General features: G+C 35.8%; 2 protein-coding genes and 2 long non-coding RNA genes across 8 annotated transcripts in view; 1 reads left to right on the forward strand and 3 right to left on the reverse strand.

Moving 5' to 3' along the window:
* LOC138129028 (uncharacterized) overlaps window positions 1-7,109 on the reverse strand; it is a 27,785-nt gene extending 20,676 nt beyond the window's left edge. Inside the window, exon 1 of the mRNA XM_069045284.1 lies at window positions 6,794-7,109. Within this exon, the coding sequence (XP_068901385.1) occupies window position 6,794 (1 nt within the window). The 5' untranslated portion in view covers window positions 6,795-7,109. The remainder of the gene's footprint in view (window positions 1-6,793) is intronic.
* The window catches only part of LOC138129025 (uncharacterized), a 12,906-nt gene extending 2,179 nt beyond the window's left edge, over window positions 1-10,727 (forward strand). For 2 of the 5 annotated variants that reach the window (XR_011159016.1, XR_011159019.1), the window contains exons 5-8: window positions 79-403; window positions 7,109-7,550; window positions 8,723-9,872; window positions 9,926-10,727. Coding sequence is in view for 1 of the 5 variants with exons in the window: in XM_069045280.1 (XP_068901381.1) it covers window positions 79-403; window positions 7,109-7,216 (433 nt within the window). In the remaining 4 variants the exon portion in view is untranslated. Of the gene's footprint in view, window positions 1-78; window positions 3,014-3,071; window positions 3,936-7,108; window positions 8,672-8,722; window positions 9,873-9,925 lie in introns of those variants that run through there. The other 3 variants (XR_011159017.1, XR_011159018.1, XM_069045280.1) reach the window with 3 other exon arrangements.
* The window catches only part of LOC138129042 (uncharacterized), a 208,482-nt gene that overhangs the window by 20,676 nt on the left and 168,698 nt on the right, over window positions 1-19,108 (reverse strand). The window lies entirely within an intron of this gene.
* LOC138129049 (uncharacterized) lies at window positions 18,093-19,105 on the reverse strand. The gene is made up of 2 exons (XR_011159045.1): window positions 18,641-19,105; window positions 18,093-18,593 (listed from the first exon to the last, which is right to left on the reverse strand). It is a non-coding gene; the product is annotated as an uncharacterized lncRNA (long non-coding RNA).

Genomic DNA, 19,108 nt, shown 5'->3' on the forward strand with positions numbered 1-19,108 from the left:
GTTCTTATAATTTATTACATATTTTATTTTAACTACCTACAGAAGGGTGCAAATACTTATTTTTTTTTTTGGTTTTAGATACTACTTTATAGATGAGGAGAGAATTCAGATGTGGGCCCATTGTTATAGAAGAAATGCTGGAATTAATACGAACATGTCAGTGGAGAGTTTGAACAATTTTTTGAAGAGCAATCAGCTAAAGAGGAGGACTAAAATCACAATTGAAAAACTTTTGGACAGTTTGGAGGAGCTAGTTGACATCAAGATGTGGCACCGGATTTTGAGCATTGAGAGGCCAAGTGCAGGGAATTATCAAGATAGGATTGTTATCAAGGCGCATAAAAAGGCAGAAGAAATGAAGAACACTATACAGATAATTAAAGAAGCTTTTGGACAATTTAAGGTAAAGTCATCAAAAGGTGACCAATTTTATGAAGTAATGTACAATGAGATATGTGAAAGTGAGTGCAGGACCCTATTTTGTAGAGTGTGCAAGGTATAGTCCATTCATTTTAAATCTGGGGTTTAGTAATAAAACTTGCCTGCTTTGACACTTGTCCGAAACTCAGTGAATCTAAAACTGTGTTCAATACCGAGTGTCAACTACCAAACCTGACCATAGGAATTTAACATGAAAAATAGTTTTTGCGTGATTTCAGGTACCTACTTCATTAAGAAATTGATTAAATTTAACATTTGTTAAATGGTCAAGTTATTAGAAACATTTTTATTCACATTTATCAAAATGTCGAAATATGTTTGTGTTTAAATTTACTACTAAAATCGCCCAATAATTTGATTATTAAAAATATCATCCCAAACATTAAATTTCTGAGGGCATTGCGTTCTTGTAGTTAAATGTATCCGCGGATTTTCTTGAGACAAATATCGAGTGTTCTGGGTGGCTCATTATTTAACATACATTTGCATTCGTCGGTAAAACATCTGTTTTTAGATACTATAAATATGTTCTGCTTACCTTATCTATACGACGGGTGCAGGTAATAATAAGACATCCCAAGCGTAGACAGAAAGTACATAATAATGGGGTTTTCCCGAATTTTAAAAATACAGGACCGGCCGGCCCTAAGCCACTAAACAATTACAGTCTTAGTTGTACCGTTCAAGAAATAACTTGTGTTGTGTAAAGTGAATTCAGTGCGTTAATTTTACTCAATATACTCGTATAATATTTGTTGCCAATACTGGTGAATCATATAATGAATTTGATTCAGATGACGATTAATTTTCTATTTGTTTATGTAAGTATTTTATTATTTTATTTATTAATTTACTTTAAAGTAAGTATACATGTAATGGATACTTTATTAATTACTCTTATTTCTTTATTTAGTAATCTTATTTCTCAAATACAAAATTTCCCAATACAAAATCAACAATCTCTTAACATTTTTTTGGTCACTGATCGCAAAATGTGTTTTAATTTTTTTTTATTTGCGGATACTTTAAGGTCTCTTTCTTTTGCTCGTCGATAAGATAGTGAAAGTACGACGTGGTACCAATTTTATGTGAACAGAGGGATTACTACTTTACAGTACCCACACAATGAAAACTTGCCGCTTTCGTAATTTACGGCGTTTTGAGTTTACAACTTTACCCAAGATTTAAAATGAATGGACTATATGTGTGCATCGATACAGATGTGAATGCCCAGAGTATGCAGTGAGAAATACCATGTGCAAACACATACACATGGTATGTATGTATGAGGAGAGAGTGGGTACTAATTATGTTACAGATAGTGTTGTGGAGATGCTAAAGGAACAACCATCACAAATTAAAAATTATCACCAGGAAGAAATTAAAAAATTTGTTGAAGAAAAGATTGCTACTGAAGACCTATCCATTGATAAAGAAACAAAGAGAAACATCGAGGATGAAAATTTAATGCATTTTTTAAAAGGATTGGATCAAGAAGCCCACGAGAGAGTAATGAGAAAAATTAATATAATAATGAAAGAAGAACAAAAGACCAACACTCCTGCATCGACTAAAAGGAAAATGGAGAAACAAGATTATTATCCTGCGAAACGGTAAAGCTGGGCAAATTGTAATTATACAGAGTGTCCCAGAACTGGCTCCCTAGAGAAAAAAAGGGAGCCTTAGGGCGAATATATTAACGTGTATTTTGAAGAAAAAAAGTCCTATCTCAAATGATAACCGAGAAAAGACATTCTGAAGTTGACCAATTAGAGTTGAGCATCATTAAGGTGGAATAATCGCAATTTTGCGTTGCCTAGGTTTCCTTTTATCCGTAAACCTCTATAATTCTGTCCATTAGATTTGGTCCACTACATTTATTATGAATGAATGATTGTTTACGTCAGTTTGACATTTGTTATACAATTTCGCTGCGATATTTAATTCAAGTGTATCATTTAACATGTATTCTTCCTCTGAGAACGTAGATATGATTCTTACTTTTGCTCGATGTGGGAACAATGCACGTGAAGCAGTAAGGTTGTACCGTGAACAATTTCCACAAAGACAAAGTCATCCGGATCATAAAACAATCCTGAAATTAATCGCTCGGGGTCGAGAAACGGGTCAGATGCGGCCAGTTCGAAGAAGAAGTTGGGGGTGCTCCAAGACTGTCGAACACGAGGAAGCCGTATTGAATGTCCTTGAGGAAGACGGCACCCGGAATATTCGAACAGTTTCTCGTGAAATGGGTTTATCCAAGAGTTCGGTGCAGAGAGTTCCAGCTGATAATAGGAGGCATCCGTACCACTATACAGGAGTACAACATCTTCTGCAAGAGGATTATCCAATTAGGCGAGAGTTTTATCTATGGTTAATAAACCAAAACGATGCTCCACACTTCTTGTCACGGATACTGTTTTCTGATGAGTCGCTATTTTGCCGGTAAGGTTGTTCCAAATATCACAACCTTCATATCTGGGCACAGGAAAATCCAAGAGAATTATTTCCTAGAGGTTTTCAACATAGGTTTTCTGTTAATTTGTGGACTGGGCTATTGGGCGATCGTTTGGCAAGTATAAGCGTGGTGGATCCTTCCATTTATTAAAATTCCGAATCCCCGGCTCTAGATTGGACCGTTTGAATTCCCCGCAAGATTAACGGGGGCAAGATGAACTGAGCATTCATTGGCACGGAGCTACCTGATTTACTTGAAATTATATCTCTTGCTTATCGCATAAATGACTGGTTCCAACATTTTAGCAAAAACGTTCGGGAAATTTTGGATAACCAATATCCACAGCGCTGGATCGGTCGAGGAGGACCGCATCATTGGCCTGCCAGGTCTCCAGATCTGAATCATTTATCGGCGGCCCATAAATTCAGAGGCTGATCTGAGAGTTCGAATTCAGGAGGCTTTGTTTCAGTTGCTGAAGAAATGATAACTAACGCTACTACAAGAAGTTTGTTACGTAGAGCACAATTGTGCATGCAAATGAATGGTGGTCATTTCGAACATCTGCTTTAACATTGTTACCTATTTAAATAAACGGATCTTTTTAGAATCGCCATTTTTATTGTTTTATTTCGAATTTTGCAATTGTCAAGTCTTGATATTGATGACAGATAAACGTCAACGAATTTTTATATCGGAAAACGTCAAAATTCCAGTTGCCCAAACATTTTATTGATTTGTGCGATATCAGAGATTTTTTGTTGTTGTTTAGCAACCGATCGGATTTTTAGTAACACCTGAGGACGAGCTTCCGGGATTGGTGAAATTAAAACTTTATAACTGGGTAATTTGAGCTAGCAGAATTTGGAGTCTCTTTTGTTGTCGGCACATGCCTGTTTTCTCTGGGGAGCCAGTTCTGGGACACCTGTAGTTTGCTAATGTCACTGTGTTGCAGATAAGAAATGACCAGTTTTTTAAATTATTGTATTGTATTAGGTATATTATGATTTATGTAAATATATTTATATGTATAACTATATCCGAGTGTTTTTATTGTACTACATATTAGCCAAGCACAACACAATTTTTAAAATAAATGAATTTAACAAAATTCAGTTTTTTATTTTATTTTCATAATAGTTTTAACAAGTTTTAATTTTTTTCATATAACTACATATACTGTAATGATTTGAAGACATTACTTTTTCCGACAAATATTTGAACCTGCGCAAACGGTAACAAATGTGATCGTGATCGTCATCGTCATCGAATCGGAGGAGCCCTACGTTGTGTCTTTCTTTCGGCGGAAAAAAAAGAAAAGGTTCGGAATGCAAACGATGAGGGTTCCAGTTAATTAAAACACACATGTGAGAGACGCCAAACTTTTATTTCATTTAATTATTTGATCCGCAATGACTTTGAATTTTTGAAGCGAGCAACGCAAGATGGCAACAAAACAAAATATAAGGTATACACAAATAAACAGCATTAAACGATGCGACACAAAATACATAATTTACCAAAATCGAAATAGCAAACGGTGAATTTTTAAAGAAATAAAGACAAACAAGAAATTAGACACAATGCCAAATCTCACGTTGCACTCGCATACGCAGCATTAAACGATGCGACACAAAATACATAATTTACCAAAATCGAAATAGCAAACGGTGAATTTTTAAAGAAATAAAGACAAACAAGAAATTAGACACAATGCCAAATCTCACGTTGCACTCGCATACGCCAAACGAACCGACAAAGTGGATTTTTTGAATTAAGGTGAATGAACGAATTTTTCCCGACAAAACACAAAAATAAACAAATTATAAAACGCGGTTATTGCAAAACGGGACCGATAAAACCCCCGTAAACGGTATCCCAAAGGCGGAATCTTTTCAAACTTCATAACAAATTTTTCTTAAACACGAATTACAATAAAATATTTCATTTCGGTACAGTTGAGATACGGGGACGCGCGATTTCGTCACGAGCCGTTTAAACGGAGATACAACAACTACAGAGTACATGTGTGAACATTACTACAACCTCTAACGCATGCGACACCCCCACGCCCTATTTCTACATCCGCATGCCGGTCGGAAGGGAGATGACGGGACACACAACTTCACTGTGCAACTTCCATGTGTGGACGTGAATCTCACGCGTAGGTTCGGAGGGGACGAGGCACACAACTTCCATGTGTGTACGTGAATCTCACGCGTATGTTCGGAGGGGAAGAGGCACACAACTACTATGTGTGTACGTGAATCTCACGCGTAGGTTCGGAGGGGACGAGGACAAAAGGAAAGGAAATTACGCTGAGCGAACGAAACTACAACGTGCAGTGATCTATATAGTCCCAATCACCAATCAATGCCTATCGAAGTGCGGAACATTTATTACAGCCCGTGACGAAACGAACGCTGATGTCGCTCTAAACTACTTTCCCAATTCCATGACACAAACTTTTCTTCCGATACGAACAAATTATGATTTTAACCGTCGTCTGCGCTGATCGTAATAACAAGTCGTGCCAATCGCTCAAAACTCTGCGTCCGGAAAAAAGTCAAAATATCGGTAGATGTCACCACCTCGCGCGTTATGGGAAACTGTAATAGTATTACAGAAATTACAGAAGGAAAAATTTATTCAAATTGTCAAAATTTAAATGTCTAGCTGTTTCTAGCGAATACAAATTGATATCACAAAATGATTTGCATTATTGTCATTGAAGTTCTTATTGTATTTGTTATTTTGACAATCAATGACAATTGATACTTATTCGAGTTTCAAACCCTTTTTATGTCTAGCTGTTTCTCGCGAACACAAATTAATAATACAAAATGATTTGCACCGATTATGATTGAAGTTCTTATTGTATTTATTGTTATTTTGATAATCAATGACGAATTAATGGTTGACATTTATTCTAGTTGTAAACCTTCCGTAGTTATTACAGTTTCCATTCATTCGCGATCCAACTGATCCAAGTGCCTCTGGTGGCCATTTCACATCGAATGGCACGACTTGTTATTATCGGCGCGGACGACGATTTTAACAAATTTGTGAATTTAGCATGTCAGAATTTAATATTTACAATGCTGTTCTACCTGCAAAACATACCTGTAACAACAAAACACAGTCCTGGCTCGAACAAAGATTAGTGTAACGCGTGAGACAAAGGGAAAAAGTGGCGCCAAAATGGGACAGCGTCAATATCACTGATTTGCACCAAATCTCACGGGAAAACACTCCGTCTGTTAATTCGCGAATGAAAAGCGTTTAATTCAACAGCGGATGGCAGTGGGAATTAGCAAAAAAACACGAGATTTTTAAACAAAACACTCTGCACGCACCAAACACGTCTTGCCTCCGGCGAGGGTGGAAAAAAGAGCGCTTTCTCCTCCCACCATTCCTTAAGTCACTTCTTGACCATGGCCTACTGGATTCCATTTTTGGTAAACAAACCAAGGCCTACTTGGTAGCCGTGAAGTGGAATTTTGAATCTGGGCAATACAATACATAAAAAGGTTTCAAATTTATTATTTGAATCACTGATATAATTAGTCTAATTTGAATATTTGAATCAGTCGTCTCGTTTAGTGAGTTTTAATTTTTTCCCTAAAAAAATAAGTTGGCAATGCGGAGGTATCGGTGCTTTTCTTTTTAGTGTCGTCTCAAATTCAGAGGAAAGTGGGAGAAGAAATCGTGCACGTATTCCCCGTGCGCAGTAGCGGTGCGTACTAGTAGGACCTTAAACTGCAACATTACCGTAAAATGTAATTTATAATATCATTTATATCATATTTAAATTTGAAACGTGAACATAAATCAATTAAAATCATTAACTAAATTGAGGTTAAATCGGTTGCGCTTAAATTATTATATTATACTTACTATTTGTAACTGTTCGGCTCAATCTCTTCCAAAATTATAAATCCGTACGTCGTCCACAACCGAAAAAGTCCTCAAAAAATCTGATATATAAAAATATAACGCTATTTTCGTTTTTCGCACGTGATGGTGGATATAAGCATGGAAGCAAACAAAACTAACCTACCTCAATACATAACCTCACTAATAGCGCGTATTTTACTTCCGTATTAAATATACTGAAAAGAAGGAAACTAATATCAAACACGTGTATCCTAGAATAAATTACACATATGTGGTGGGATTATATGTAGTTGGTAAATGAAGTAAACTTTTCAGATGGTGCGATACACAAAAAAATGTGCCGTATTTGGATGTGAAGATGAGAAATCTCACAGGCATCGTTTTCCCAATCCTCGAATGCATTTGGAATTATTGATGAAATAGATTGAAGCTTGTGGAAATCCCAGTCTGCAAGGGGTCAGTCCTACCAAGCTCTACAACAACTATCGAGTTTGTCATAGACATTTTCGACAAGATGTGACCACGAATATGTACTTACGGAAAGGTGTTACTGTTCCGACTCTTAACATACCAAGGCCTGTTACAACGGAGGCATCTGTGGCAAGTTTGGTTGAAGAGCAAGCAGGCCCTTCTACAAGTTCAATGGAAGCAACTGTGACAAGTTCCATTGAAGAGCAATCTGGCCCCGCTACAAGTTCAAGTTCCACTGCATTTGAACCTTTAACCCCAAACATACAGAATGTGTCGCCATCACTTGGTATGTAATGTTTGTCATATCGCGCGTTCAAATGAAATCCTGGGCTGAGCAAGCATTGGAAAGATGAAACCGTTTAGAACAGTGTAAAGTTTGAATTTTCCGTGGTTTATGTTTAATCAGGATATAATTGAACATGTTTGTTTTCAGCAAAGGGTGCCCTTAGCCATTTGCTGCGAGAATAGGAATCGTTAACATATTGTTATGTTACGTTAAATGGAAAACATTGCAAAGAAAGAAACAGTTTGGCTCTAAATTTTAGGTTAGCTGTTAACATGCTCCAATTAATCTACGTTTTAAAAAAGCACAACAATTGACGGTTTCCAACGCCTTCCCAGCCCAGGATTTCATTTGAACGCACGATACATACAGGTGTCCGCGAAATGGCGCACTACTGGCACACTACGATGTAGAAAAGAGATTACCGTAAACGTGAGAACAATGTTAAAAAAAATGTATTGGACTTATTTAGTGATTTGGCGGTCTTTGAAAGTGGCACTTAACAGCCCAATTATTTCGAAATAAATGTATTAAATTGTCATGACACCTACCTCTAATCGTACATATGTATTATCACAAAGTACTAAAATATGCCAGCTAATAAATTTCGGACATCAATTTCATGTCATTGTCATTAGTTGTAAAACCCTCTTTACATATTAATAACCCTATTTATAAAAATTATCTTAAACCCACTACGGCGACACTGCAAGGTAATGAGGTACGAATATGTTTTTGTTTACATTGTGTTACTGTTAATAATAATAATAAAAATAATCTATTCTTTTGTCAGAAACATTTTTTTCATGAACATTTAATCATCCTGGATAAGGTACTAAAGTTGACGCAAGTTGCAAAAAACCACTTTGCATTTGCAACAGCACTTTTATGGCATTAGTCATTTGAAATTACTTTAAAACTCTACTTATATGGAAAATATTCAACCCAAACTATGATTTTCTGGTCCCTTTGTGCCTTTATTTGGTTCAAAAATATGAAAAAAATGCTATTGCAAACGACAAGTGGTTTTTTGCAACTTGAGTCAACTTTAGTAAGTAGTGAGTGCGCCATTTCGCGGACATCTTGTATCACGTGAAAGACAATAAAAGTTAATGTTTTTATTATTGGTATGTTCATTAAAATACAGAATTACTAATTGTTTTCCTCCTATGCAGGTGCATCTGATCTGTTGCTCCAAGATGTTGGTGTCACCCGACAGACAGAATTAACACCAAAAGCACATAGGCTATACAAAAAAGCAGTCATTTTGAGGCGTTCAGTTAAACAATTAAAAAAGCGAAGACTGTTCGTGAAGAAAAAAATCTGAGCTAGACACAGGTCTTATGTTAGATAAGCAATTATCTAGCTTGCAACCCGCTGTTGCAAATTTTGTGAGAAGTCAAATTCGGCTTGCTTCGCGAAGTCTACAGGGTCGTCGCTTTTCCCTGGATGATAAAATCATAGGACTTATTTTACATAAGCAAAGTGGTAAAGCGTACCGCACAATGTCAAAACTATTTTCTTTGCCATCAAGGAAAACCTTAATGACGCTCTTGCAAAGAATTCCAATCGATGCAGGCATCAATGAAGCTCTCTTTGACAACTTAAAAGCCAATGTAAGGCAATTAAGACAACGGGAGCGAAATTGCATTTTGTTTGATGAGGTAAGCCTTGAGCCTCATTTCGATGTGAATAGGAAGACATAAGGCTTTGATGGATTTGTTCACACTGGCCTGCAACAAAGCAACATCATTGCTGACCACGCCTTGGTATTCATGATCAGGGGTCTCTCTGGGAAGTGGAAGCAACCCTTAATGTTTACGTTCTGCAGGGGAACAACGCCTACTGTCAACTTAATGGCACATATAAGAAACGTTATTCACCATTGTGAAGAAGCTGGCCTGAGAATTGTAGCGAGTGTCAGCGACCAAGGGGCAACAAATGTTTCTGTTGTGAACCAGCTTGTGCAAGGGTCAGGTACAGGAAGGCATGATGCACGTCACTTAAAAAAGTATGATGTACGAAATCAAAGTGTTATACACATTTACGACTCTCCTCACTTGCTGAAAGGAATCCGCAATAACCTCATGAAAAGGGACGTGTATTGGGAACGGGAAGGAGACCTAATCTCTGCCAGGTGGGATGACATTATTTATGCATACGAAGCAGATAATACATCTGGAGAACTACGATCCATGCCAAAGATGACTGACGGCCATGTGTACGTAGCGAAAATGAAGAAAATTAAGGTTTCTTGTGCCGCACAGGTATTCAACCATTCAGTGGCGTCCTTTATGGCCGTGTTATCGAGAATTCCATCTGAAGGTAAGTTTTAAATTCAGTTGTAGTGATGTTAAGCTAAAACTGTACTGTTGTAGGAATGGATCCACAAAATTTGAAAGATACCGCGACAATTTTGAAGTTCTTTGATCGACTCTTCGACAGTGTCAACGCCTCCACTTTGTTCAATAAATCAAGGAAAGAATATAAATGGGCTGCGTCTGTACATTCAGGTCACATTCCATTTTGGAGAGAAGCACGTGGAGCTTTGCAAAACATGTTTTTTAAAAATTTGCAATCGGGGCAACGTGAAGTTCCACCCTCTCTAAAAAATTGAAGTGTGACCTTACGTGGATTGGAGGAAATAGTTACTTCTCTGAAGGATCTTGATTTTAACTTTCTATTAACTAGAAACATAAATCAAGATCCTTTGGAGATTTTTTTCTGCCAAGAGGAGGGGTCTGCAGACATACTCTCATCAGTGAAAATGTTTGTCACGCAGGGCGTCGCCGAAGAAGCGGAGGTAGAACCACTGATTAATTTTAATGAATTTGTTATACCTTCCTATGATTATTCATATTTAACTAAAATTAGTTTAGGCTACGTTAGCGGTTTTATCGTAAAAAAATTAAAACTTCCATGTGAAACATGCAAGTCAAATGTGGTGTGCACAGACGCAATTGCCGTGTGGCATAATTTAAGTCTTGAAAAAGAATACGTTGACAAAGTGCCTAAGAAATTAAAATATTGCACTCCAAAATTTCTTAGGTTACTTTGTCAATATTATAATATTACTAGCTGACCCGGCGAACTTCGTACCGCCTCAGAATCAATAAATGTTGTGTTAACTTATTAGGTGAATTAAATTAAGTTTTTTTATTAATATAAAATGAATTGAAATTTAATTATTTAATGCATACACAAATTTAATAGTTGGTTGCAAAAAAAAAACGGGAAACGAAAATTTTTCTAATGTAAATTTGGTTTTGTCCATTTGTCAATTAATTGTCTACTTGACAATACCTATCAAATAATTTCTTAAAATGTCTGAATTTTGACTCTAATTCTAACCTATCTCTCGTAAGAAGGTTTCACACTATAAAAAAATTGTAAAAATGTGTTAATTTTATTCTGCCAGATCCCGTTTTTTTTTTTGCAACCAACTGTACCTTAATTTAATGCTAAGGACTACGCCCTCCGACGGAGATTATTCATTCGTATTCACGTCACGTGATGTGCAATTTCTGCACGGATGTTGGCCTTCAGGTCTTGTAGGGTCCTTAGATGGTTGATATAAACGCGAGATTTCAAAAAAACCCATAAACAAAATCGCAAGGGGCCAAATCTGGCGAGCGAGTTCTCTACTACAAATTGCCCCTTATTGAAGTGAAACTCCAGTTCTTCGTCTTGTCGCACTCCCGGTTTGTCTGAATGTAGTGACCCATGTAACAATTGATTTCTGGTTCGGGACACGACCCAACATTGAAGCGATTTCGGAAGGGTTGAAGTAGACCTCGACGGCAAACGCAGGGTCTCCATCTCCACTCTTCCAACCATGGAGGTAGTATTAACAGGAGGGAGCATTCCCTATAGCCCTATACCGTCAATGCTTTAGATGCGTTATCAGTCGGCCACTCTCTGGTACCACTTTATGACTCTTCTCAAACTACGCGCAAGCGTTAGTGACAGTAGTGACACTGCTGGCCCTCTGCTGGGATCTTTCCACATGGTGCGCTCTGCATTTAGTACCACTTTATGGCAGTGCGCATTTACGCGACATTTCCGCTTTTTTCAAATAGTGCATGATGGCAGCTGACAGAGATAGAGAACAAATCTTTAAAACCACGGGACCACGAGTATACACTTCTTTTCCAACGCGTACCGACCAATGACCGAGGGTGGGTGGAGTTTAATAATGGCGCCAATTTAGGAATTCGAATTACGAAAGGAACGTTGGAAAGAAACCGTTACCACAATTCACTTGTCGTTTGACATTTTACTTGGCGCCTTGACTTACAGTGTTTTGCTGTTTTTTACAGTACTTTGCTGGTTTTTGGCTTCATCCTAACGTTTCACGACTTATTCTGATTTGCAATTTTCATTTGATTTGTAATAACTTTTATAATACCTATTCGTTTTAAGGTTATGTTACAGCAGGGTCATGGAGAGGTAAGTGAATTTAACTTTAATTTACAAAAGAAGCGTTTAAACATTATAGTTTTTGTTTGAAAATTGTCCTTACCCTTTAGTTATACTAAGACTTGGCGCGACCTTGACACGACCTTGAAACACAACAAGAGAGAAAAAAAAGGCATTTGCACAAGGTTTGAATGGTGGGACACGATCTAGGAGGATGCCCTGAGGCTGTCTAGCCAGAAAAAACGCGAAAATTCCAGAAGTAGTTAAAGTGAACAATTACCATAAATTTTATTATAAAAGTAATATGTAAGTACACTGATGTGTACTTTGGTTAACACCAATCTCAAAATGCCGCCCCTTTAATTTGCCGCCCTTGTGCGGTGAACAACCTGCACACCTGTACGCGGCGGCCCTGGATCGGCCCAACTGAACGATAAATAAATCCCTCTACCTGACGCCTGGCCCAACTGACCAACGCCGTTTCAATGACATCAAATCTTTCTGAAAATTTTTTTTGTCGACTTCTGCGGATTTTTGTTAAATGGTAGTTAAATCACTTGTTTTAATAATTGGTAAACCTTGTTCACGTTGAGTTGAACATTTCAAGGTCAAATTATTTAATTTTTTGGCTCTGTAATTATGTTTCGTAAATAGTGACATGTAGCTAACCAACATAATGCGATTTAGCAATGGTTAATTCAACGTGAACGGTGTTTACCTGCATGTCACTATTTACAAAACATAATTACAGAGCCAAAAAATAAAATATTTGACCTTGAAATTGTCAACTCAACGTGAAGAACATATATTAGGGACTTTTTTTGTGTTGGCATTGTTGGCAACAATTAAACATTTTGAAGTCAACATCGCTCTTGTTTACTAACATTAATTACATTTAATCAAGTTGTTTCTTTTTTTACATTTTCTCTTTCTATGATTCATGTGATCAGAGCAAATATTTCTGGAAAACAGTGAACTTTTAATTCCCATGCAAATCTTCCAGAAATTGTAAGAAAATCTGCAGAAGCCTATGATGTTTATGTCAACTATCACATTAAAAAGCAGAATAACCAACAATAATATTACCAACCTATGAAAAAAAGTCACATTCATTTAAAATCACCCGGTACTAACAAGCTGTTTTTTATGGTTTTTTAAAATGCATATTATAATGTTGTCAAAAATCCCTATGATATTTCACAATCAATTTTGGTTTCTGGCGGCATATTTAGTTGGACTTAATTTCTCAATTCATAACATTTAGTGTTGGGAGTGGTATAATTGACCGTTGTTAATTAACGTTAATTAACCATAATAGACGGTTAATTATCATAATAGACACAGTGTTAATTAACCATGTTAATTAACAAAAATTGGTTAATTGTCCATGGATATATCTGTTAATTATCCACGCCTATCTTCAAATAATTTCAACCTAGAGGTGCTTGCACTTCCATTTTTTTTTCAAATTACGTTCACATTAATTCCTATAGATGTTTTAAATCCAAAAAGAAAAAAATCTGTTGGGCCGTTTTTGAAAGATTAAAGGTCTTTGATTTTTAACAATGTAATAACTAATCTCTTGATGGTAAATACTGATTCGTAAGATTTATGGTCCTGTTTTTCAGTCGTTCATTCCCTCTAGTAGTTTATAAACAATTATTGTTACAATACTGGTAGCAATGGCTGTTACTTTCTGATTAACGTTAATCATCTGCACTGCTAAAATATGTACCTACATAAAACACTGATCCTTTCAAACTATGCATTAAATTTAATTAATCAATCAGATACGTAGTAAATACGAAGTCTGTTGTACTCGCAAACTGCTCTCAGTAGCCTTGAAGAGTAGTTGGAATGGTCCTCTACTCACTTTGTATTTTTTCCACACAGAATTAAAGTCAAAATGCACAGATTCCATTGCATGTTCACTGAAAAACATCAAACCTTGCTGCGTTTTGTTGCAAAACTCCACAATATAAAAAAAAACACAGCATGAAGTTTGGAAGTTACACTAATTTTCAAAGATAGATAACTCTCTTTGAATGAATCTATGTATATAATATCCGAAATTGAGATCCAGGTCTTGACCAAAGCATGATTGAACAACTGCTCTGAAATCTTGGAAATCTTTGACAAACTTTAAACATCCCAGACTGGAATTTCTACGTAAAACATCAACAAGAGTTTTACTAGCGTTCCCTTTGAAACCTGTACCACCATGGGTTACTTCGCGCTGAACATTACAAGATTTTGCCCCTGTTAGTGCTTCTTTTTCAAAATTAGCCATAATATGTATGAAGAGTGTACCTATTTACAACACCTAACATTAAATGCAGTTCAGGTGGAGTAATTATCCAGAAAAGGCTTACGAACAGTGCTTCTAGCAAACGGTGGATGGATACAATTTTTAAAGCACTTGGATTAGCTTTTTACGGCCTCTGCTTGCAACCATTTCGTAAAATTTTCCTCACAATTACTAATGGTTCTTAAAGCACCCCATTTGTCAAGTTTATCCTTCATTGCATAACACCATGTGCAAGGAAAAAGGCTGCTGTGCCACATGATACCTGTTAAAATATTTACAATTTTTAAATGGGTTGTGATTGTTCCATGAAAATCGTTAACGTTTATTACCGTGGTGCGTGGTCTTTTGGCATTTTATGTAATAGAAATCAAACATAGAATCAATCACAATTAATATTTTGGACTTAAAAGTAAATTGACAGAACTGGTACTTCTAAAAAAATAATTTGACAGGACCTTAAATTCAAAGCTTACTAAATATACATAACTTGAAATATAAATTTGCAATAATAATTCATTTTACAAAAACGGCTCTACCGATTTTTTTCTTTTTGAGTCTAAAATATTTGTGGGAATTCAAGTGAATATATTTTGCAGAAAAACCGGAAGTGCAGGCATCTCTAGGTTGAAATTATTTGAAGATAGGCGTGTATCCTGAATGGTGATCAAGTTGCAAAAAAGTACGGATGAAAAATTAGGTTGGTATTAGCTGTCATCGTGTTTGGTAACTTTGACGAATCAATATTGCTAGCATTGCTGTAATAATTGTAAATCTATTTATGCTGTACCTAACCTCAAATAAATAATTACTAAAAAGTCGCTATAAAATTCACACAAACTAAATTTCTATTGCATAGGTACTCCAAGTAAAGTTGACTCGAGTTGCAAAAAAACCTCTTTGCTTTTGAAACAGCACGAGTTGTATTTCCAAATATCATAGCAACGAGTTAAAATTCAGGAGAAATACGGGGTGATCAAATAGGACTGTTTAAGTTGGTAACACTGAATTGTATTTTAAATTGTATAACAGGAGTAACTTTCGGTTGTTGATGGCTTGTCGTTGTTAATGCTATACCTACATCAGATATTTGTCAAATAAACCAACAAAACATACCCGGTTGCAGTGTTATAAATAACCGAAATATAAAATTTTCTTAATTGTACTGCCAACTTAAACAGTCCTTTTTGATCACCCGGTATATTCGGCACACGACCTGCTGTATAATAACCGGCCTGTTCATTTCATTAAAAAAGCATTGTGAAAATGTTTCCGAGAAAGAGCCAATTTTCGCCGATGAGGGCGCCACAGTACGGGCGCTTCTGAAGAATAAAAAATAAAAAATTTCAATAATAAAATACGCTCACACATTATTCAAGTAACATTTTATTAATCATTTTTACAGTAATTATCACAAAAGTGAAAAGTACAATTATTGAATTGGAACTGCCATATTAGCTTCGTGCTCTTAATTTGAATTTCCCGCCATTTGACACGATGACATTTGTTTATGTTTAATTAAGACATAATCGAACATGTATACAAGAATAGGAATTGTTAAGTTATTCTATTTTTAATGTAAAACATTGCAAAGAAAGAAAAAAAGAGATATTTTTGGCTCTACATTTTAGGTTAGCTGTCAACATGCTCCAATTAATCTATGCTTTAAAAAAACACAATTAATTGACGGTTTTCCAACCTTTGAACGCGCGACAGATCGATATGGCTGGCATGCTCACGAATACGTAACCATTATCTATTTATAACAAATTGGCGAAAATCTTTTGTAAGTCTTTTCTAATTTCAAATGTAATTTTGTGGTGCTTATATAGACCACCAACATTACACCACTGACATTACACTTGTCTAGAGCAGAGACAATTAAACTATAGTAAGACTGTCAAGTGGGATTACATTTTCGGGGACGCGCTCAAGTGGCGCTGCCCCAGCGTTAGGCCAAACTAATGTACAACAAGTTGCATATCTGACTTTCTGTATACCTAGTTGCCTATTTTTTTTTAAATTTGATTTAAATTGATACTTATTTAAAAAAAATAGAAACGACTAAATAAGTATTAAACATTTTAATACAAATTCTAACATATACAACAAATTAGTAGTTCATTAAACGAGTTTGTGTATAAATTGGGATTTTTTGGGCATGAGTGGGCTAGTTTAAGGCGAGTGAAACTGAATTGAAGGGTAGATCTAGTTCAATAATTTGATCTTGCGTTAACTTCTAAAATTTCTGGAGATAATTTTAGAATCGTGCAAAAGATTTTTTAATTTTGAAATTGTTTTTCGCTGATATCGGTCCATATAATAAATGTTTCTACCTTTTGAAGTACGACTACTAACTTTCTTGCATTTAAGTACTTGCAACACACTAGAAGATTTTGTTGGGTGTCTATTTTGGGCCTTGGGCATAACAGGAAGGATTTGATTCTCTATAGTGGGATTTTCAGTAATCCTAGAATTTTCAATTTGTTCAGCTGGTCTAACATTATTTATTGAAGTTTGTTTGTCTTCACGAAGAAAAACCGACGGCAGGGCGTATTTATGGAGTTTTGTTTTTTGAGTAAAGAAATTGTTGCTAAAATGTTTCTCGCAAATAAAGGCATTATCTGTTTTGAAGGGTGGTGCAACATTTACCTAAAGCTTCTATCCATCGTTTCCTTTGTTCTTCTAATTTTGGATATTTAAAATGTTAATTTTTTTTATCGCCGATCTTGTTGTTTACAAAGCATTTATGTTTAATTTTTCCCATATCCAAATAAATAAAATAAAAATTGCGATCTGAAAAACCATATTTCGTACTTTTTCAAAAAGAAAAAGATAACTTACCAAATAAAGAGATAACGAAAAATTATCTCAAGAGACTGGTTTGGAGTAATTTATTTTGTAGAACAATTTATAAAATTTATTGACTATACCTTGACAGAAATTAGAAAATTCAAAATTACTGATGACATTATTAATTAATATTCAAATCAACTTTTTTTTTAAACGGAAATTCCCGATCGGATTAACGAGTAAATTCGGTAATTTAGTTTGGCCTAACGCTAGAGCAGCGCTAGTGTTGTCAGTGTCTCCCATGTTTTATACGGGTTTTGAAAGTCTTAATTCTGTTGATGGTCTGTGGTCTAGAGGACATAGTAGATGTCTATGTTATACCGATAGATCGATATGGCTGGCATGCCTACGATTTACACCACAAGATGGCGCCACCAGATTTCAGAAATTTGAACAAAAAAAGCAGCATACGTTACGGAAAAAGGGGTATAATATTATTTAAGGCCATTTGCATCGACGTTCCTTATTTTTAAAGCAACCTTAAAAACAATTGTTGCTACGATTTTAATAATTGTAACCAAGGTTTTATGTTTTTCTTATTTTTAAGCTACGACGGTGCAAACGGTTACCTACTAGTCGAATTTATATAATTTAAACACCTTCACAATTTTTCATAAACAAAAAATTGTTTCCCTATGGTAACAAAAGCAGAACAATCTGAACAATCCTGATTCCGCACGTAATCGAGAAAAGCGCACGGGAAAAGCGTGCGCGGACAAAGCGTGTTAATTCTTTAATAAATCTGGCAACGGTGTAAGTTCATTTCACTGCAAATACAGAGGAAAGTGGGAGAAGAAATCGTGCACGTATTCCCCGTGCGCAGTAGCGGTGCGTACTAGTAGGACCTTAAACTGCAACATTACAAAAATGTGTTTAGGACAAACTGATAATTAGGAGAGAATTTGGAAGAGAACAGTTAACCTGAAAATAAATTTACTTGAAACTTACAGAATTTTACTAACCTAACCTTGATCACTGTTGTATACTCATCGTCGTCTGCTATGGTCGTCTGTGGTCTTAACACTCTTAACTTTTACTAAAGACTTATTTTGAATCGAAGGAAAAAAATGCGGTAATCAGTGATTTGACATTGACAGTGACTTTTACAGTTTCAGTTGGTCAGGAGCTCACTCATGCCAATATTCCACTAGATACAGTGCACAATCGAAACAAGACGGCACAAATTCATGGCCTACTTGGACTACAAACATTTATAATAACCCTGTATATGGTTAATGTTACTATTTTGTCGACTATTTCAGGTTCAATTTCAAATTTTTGTTCACATTTGAAAGAAAACTTTTTAATATCAATATCTACTCTGAAAAATTTACAGTGGTCAGCATGAAGATCGAATATAGTACTGGTAGAAGAGTTGGATATCGCGTTTTCTTCAACACCATGTCTTGTAGATTTGTTCCACGATTGGGATCGGGAATGGGAATTTCGGATGTAGAAATTTCTGGAATCTTTAAAAGTTTGTAATTTGTTTAATATGTGTGATATTTATAGGTACCATTAGGCAGGAGCAAACTAGACAAGTACAGCATTATTTAGAAGTGTGTTAATTGGTGCCACAGTCGGATTTTTCAAAATGTAATTCACAAACCGTGTGGTTATTATACACTTTCACTTCACACTCCATCAGATAATAAATTGTCTTCCACTTCAGCTACTCTTTAAAGCAGTTCCCATATTTCAATGAATTTGGAAGTCTATGGCACGTAGTGCTAACAGACCTGTAACACTTTTTAATGCTGTAACGCTTCATGATAAATTCACATTCAATTCAAGTCAATTGACAATTAAATTGATTGACATTTATAATTTTTGTAATGTTATTTGTTTTTTAAAAAACGGGTAATTTGGCAATGTTTGGCAGCAATGGGCAGCAACAACTTCAGCGTCCTCTTCCGGCCTGTGGACGGTGCGCACAAGCCAAGACGCAAACCCAGGACACAATTAATACACCAACTTTGCGTTC

The sequence above is a fragment of the Tenebrio molitor genome, chromosome 4 (assembly GCF_963966145.1).
Source record: "Tenebrio molitor chromosome 4, icTenMoli1.1, whole genome shotgun sequence".
Taxonomy (NCBI): domain Eukaryota; kingdom Metazoa; phylum Arthropoda; class Insecta; order Coleoptera; family Tenebrionidae; genus Tenebrio; species Tenebrio molitor.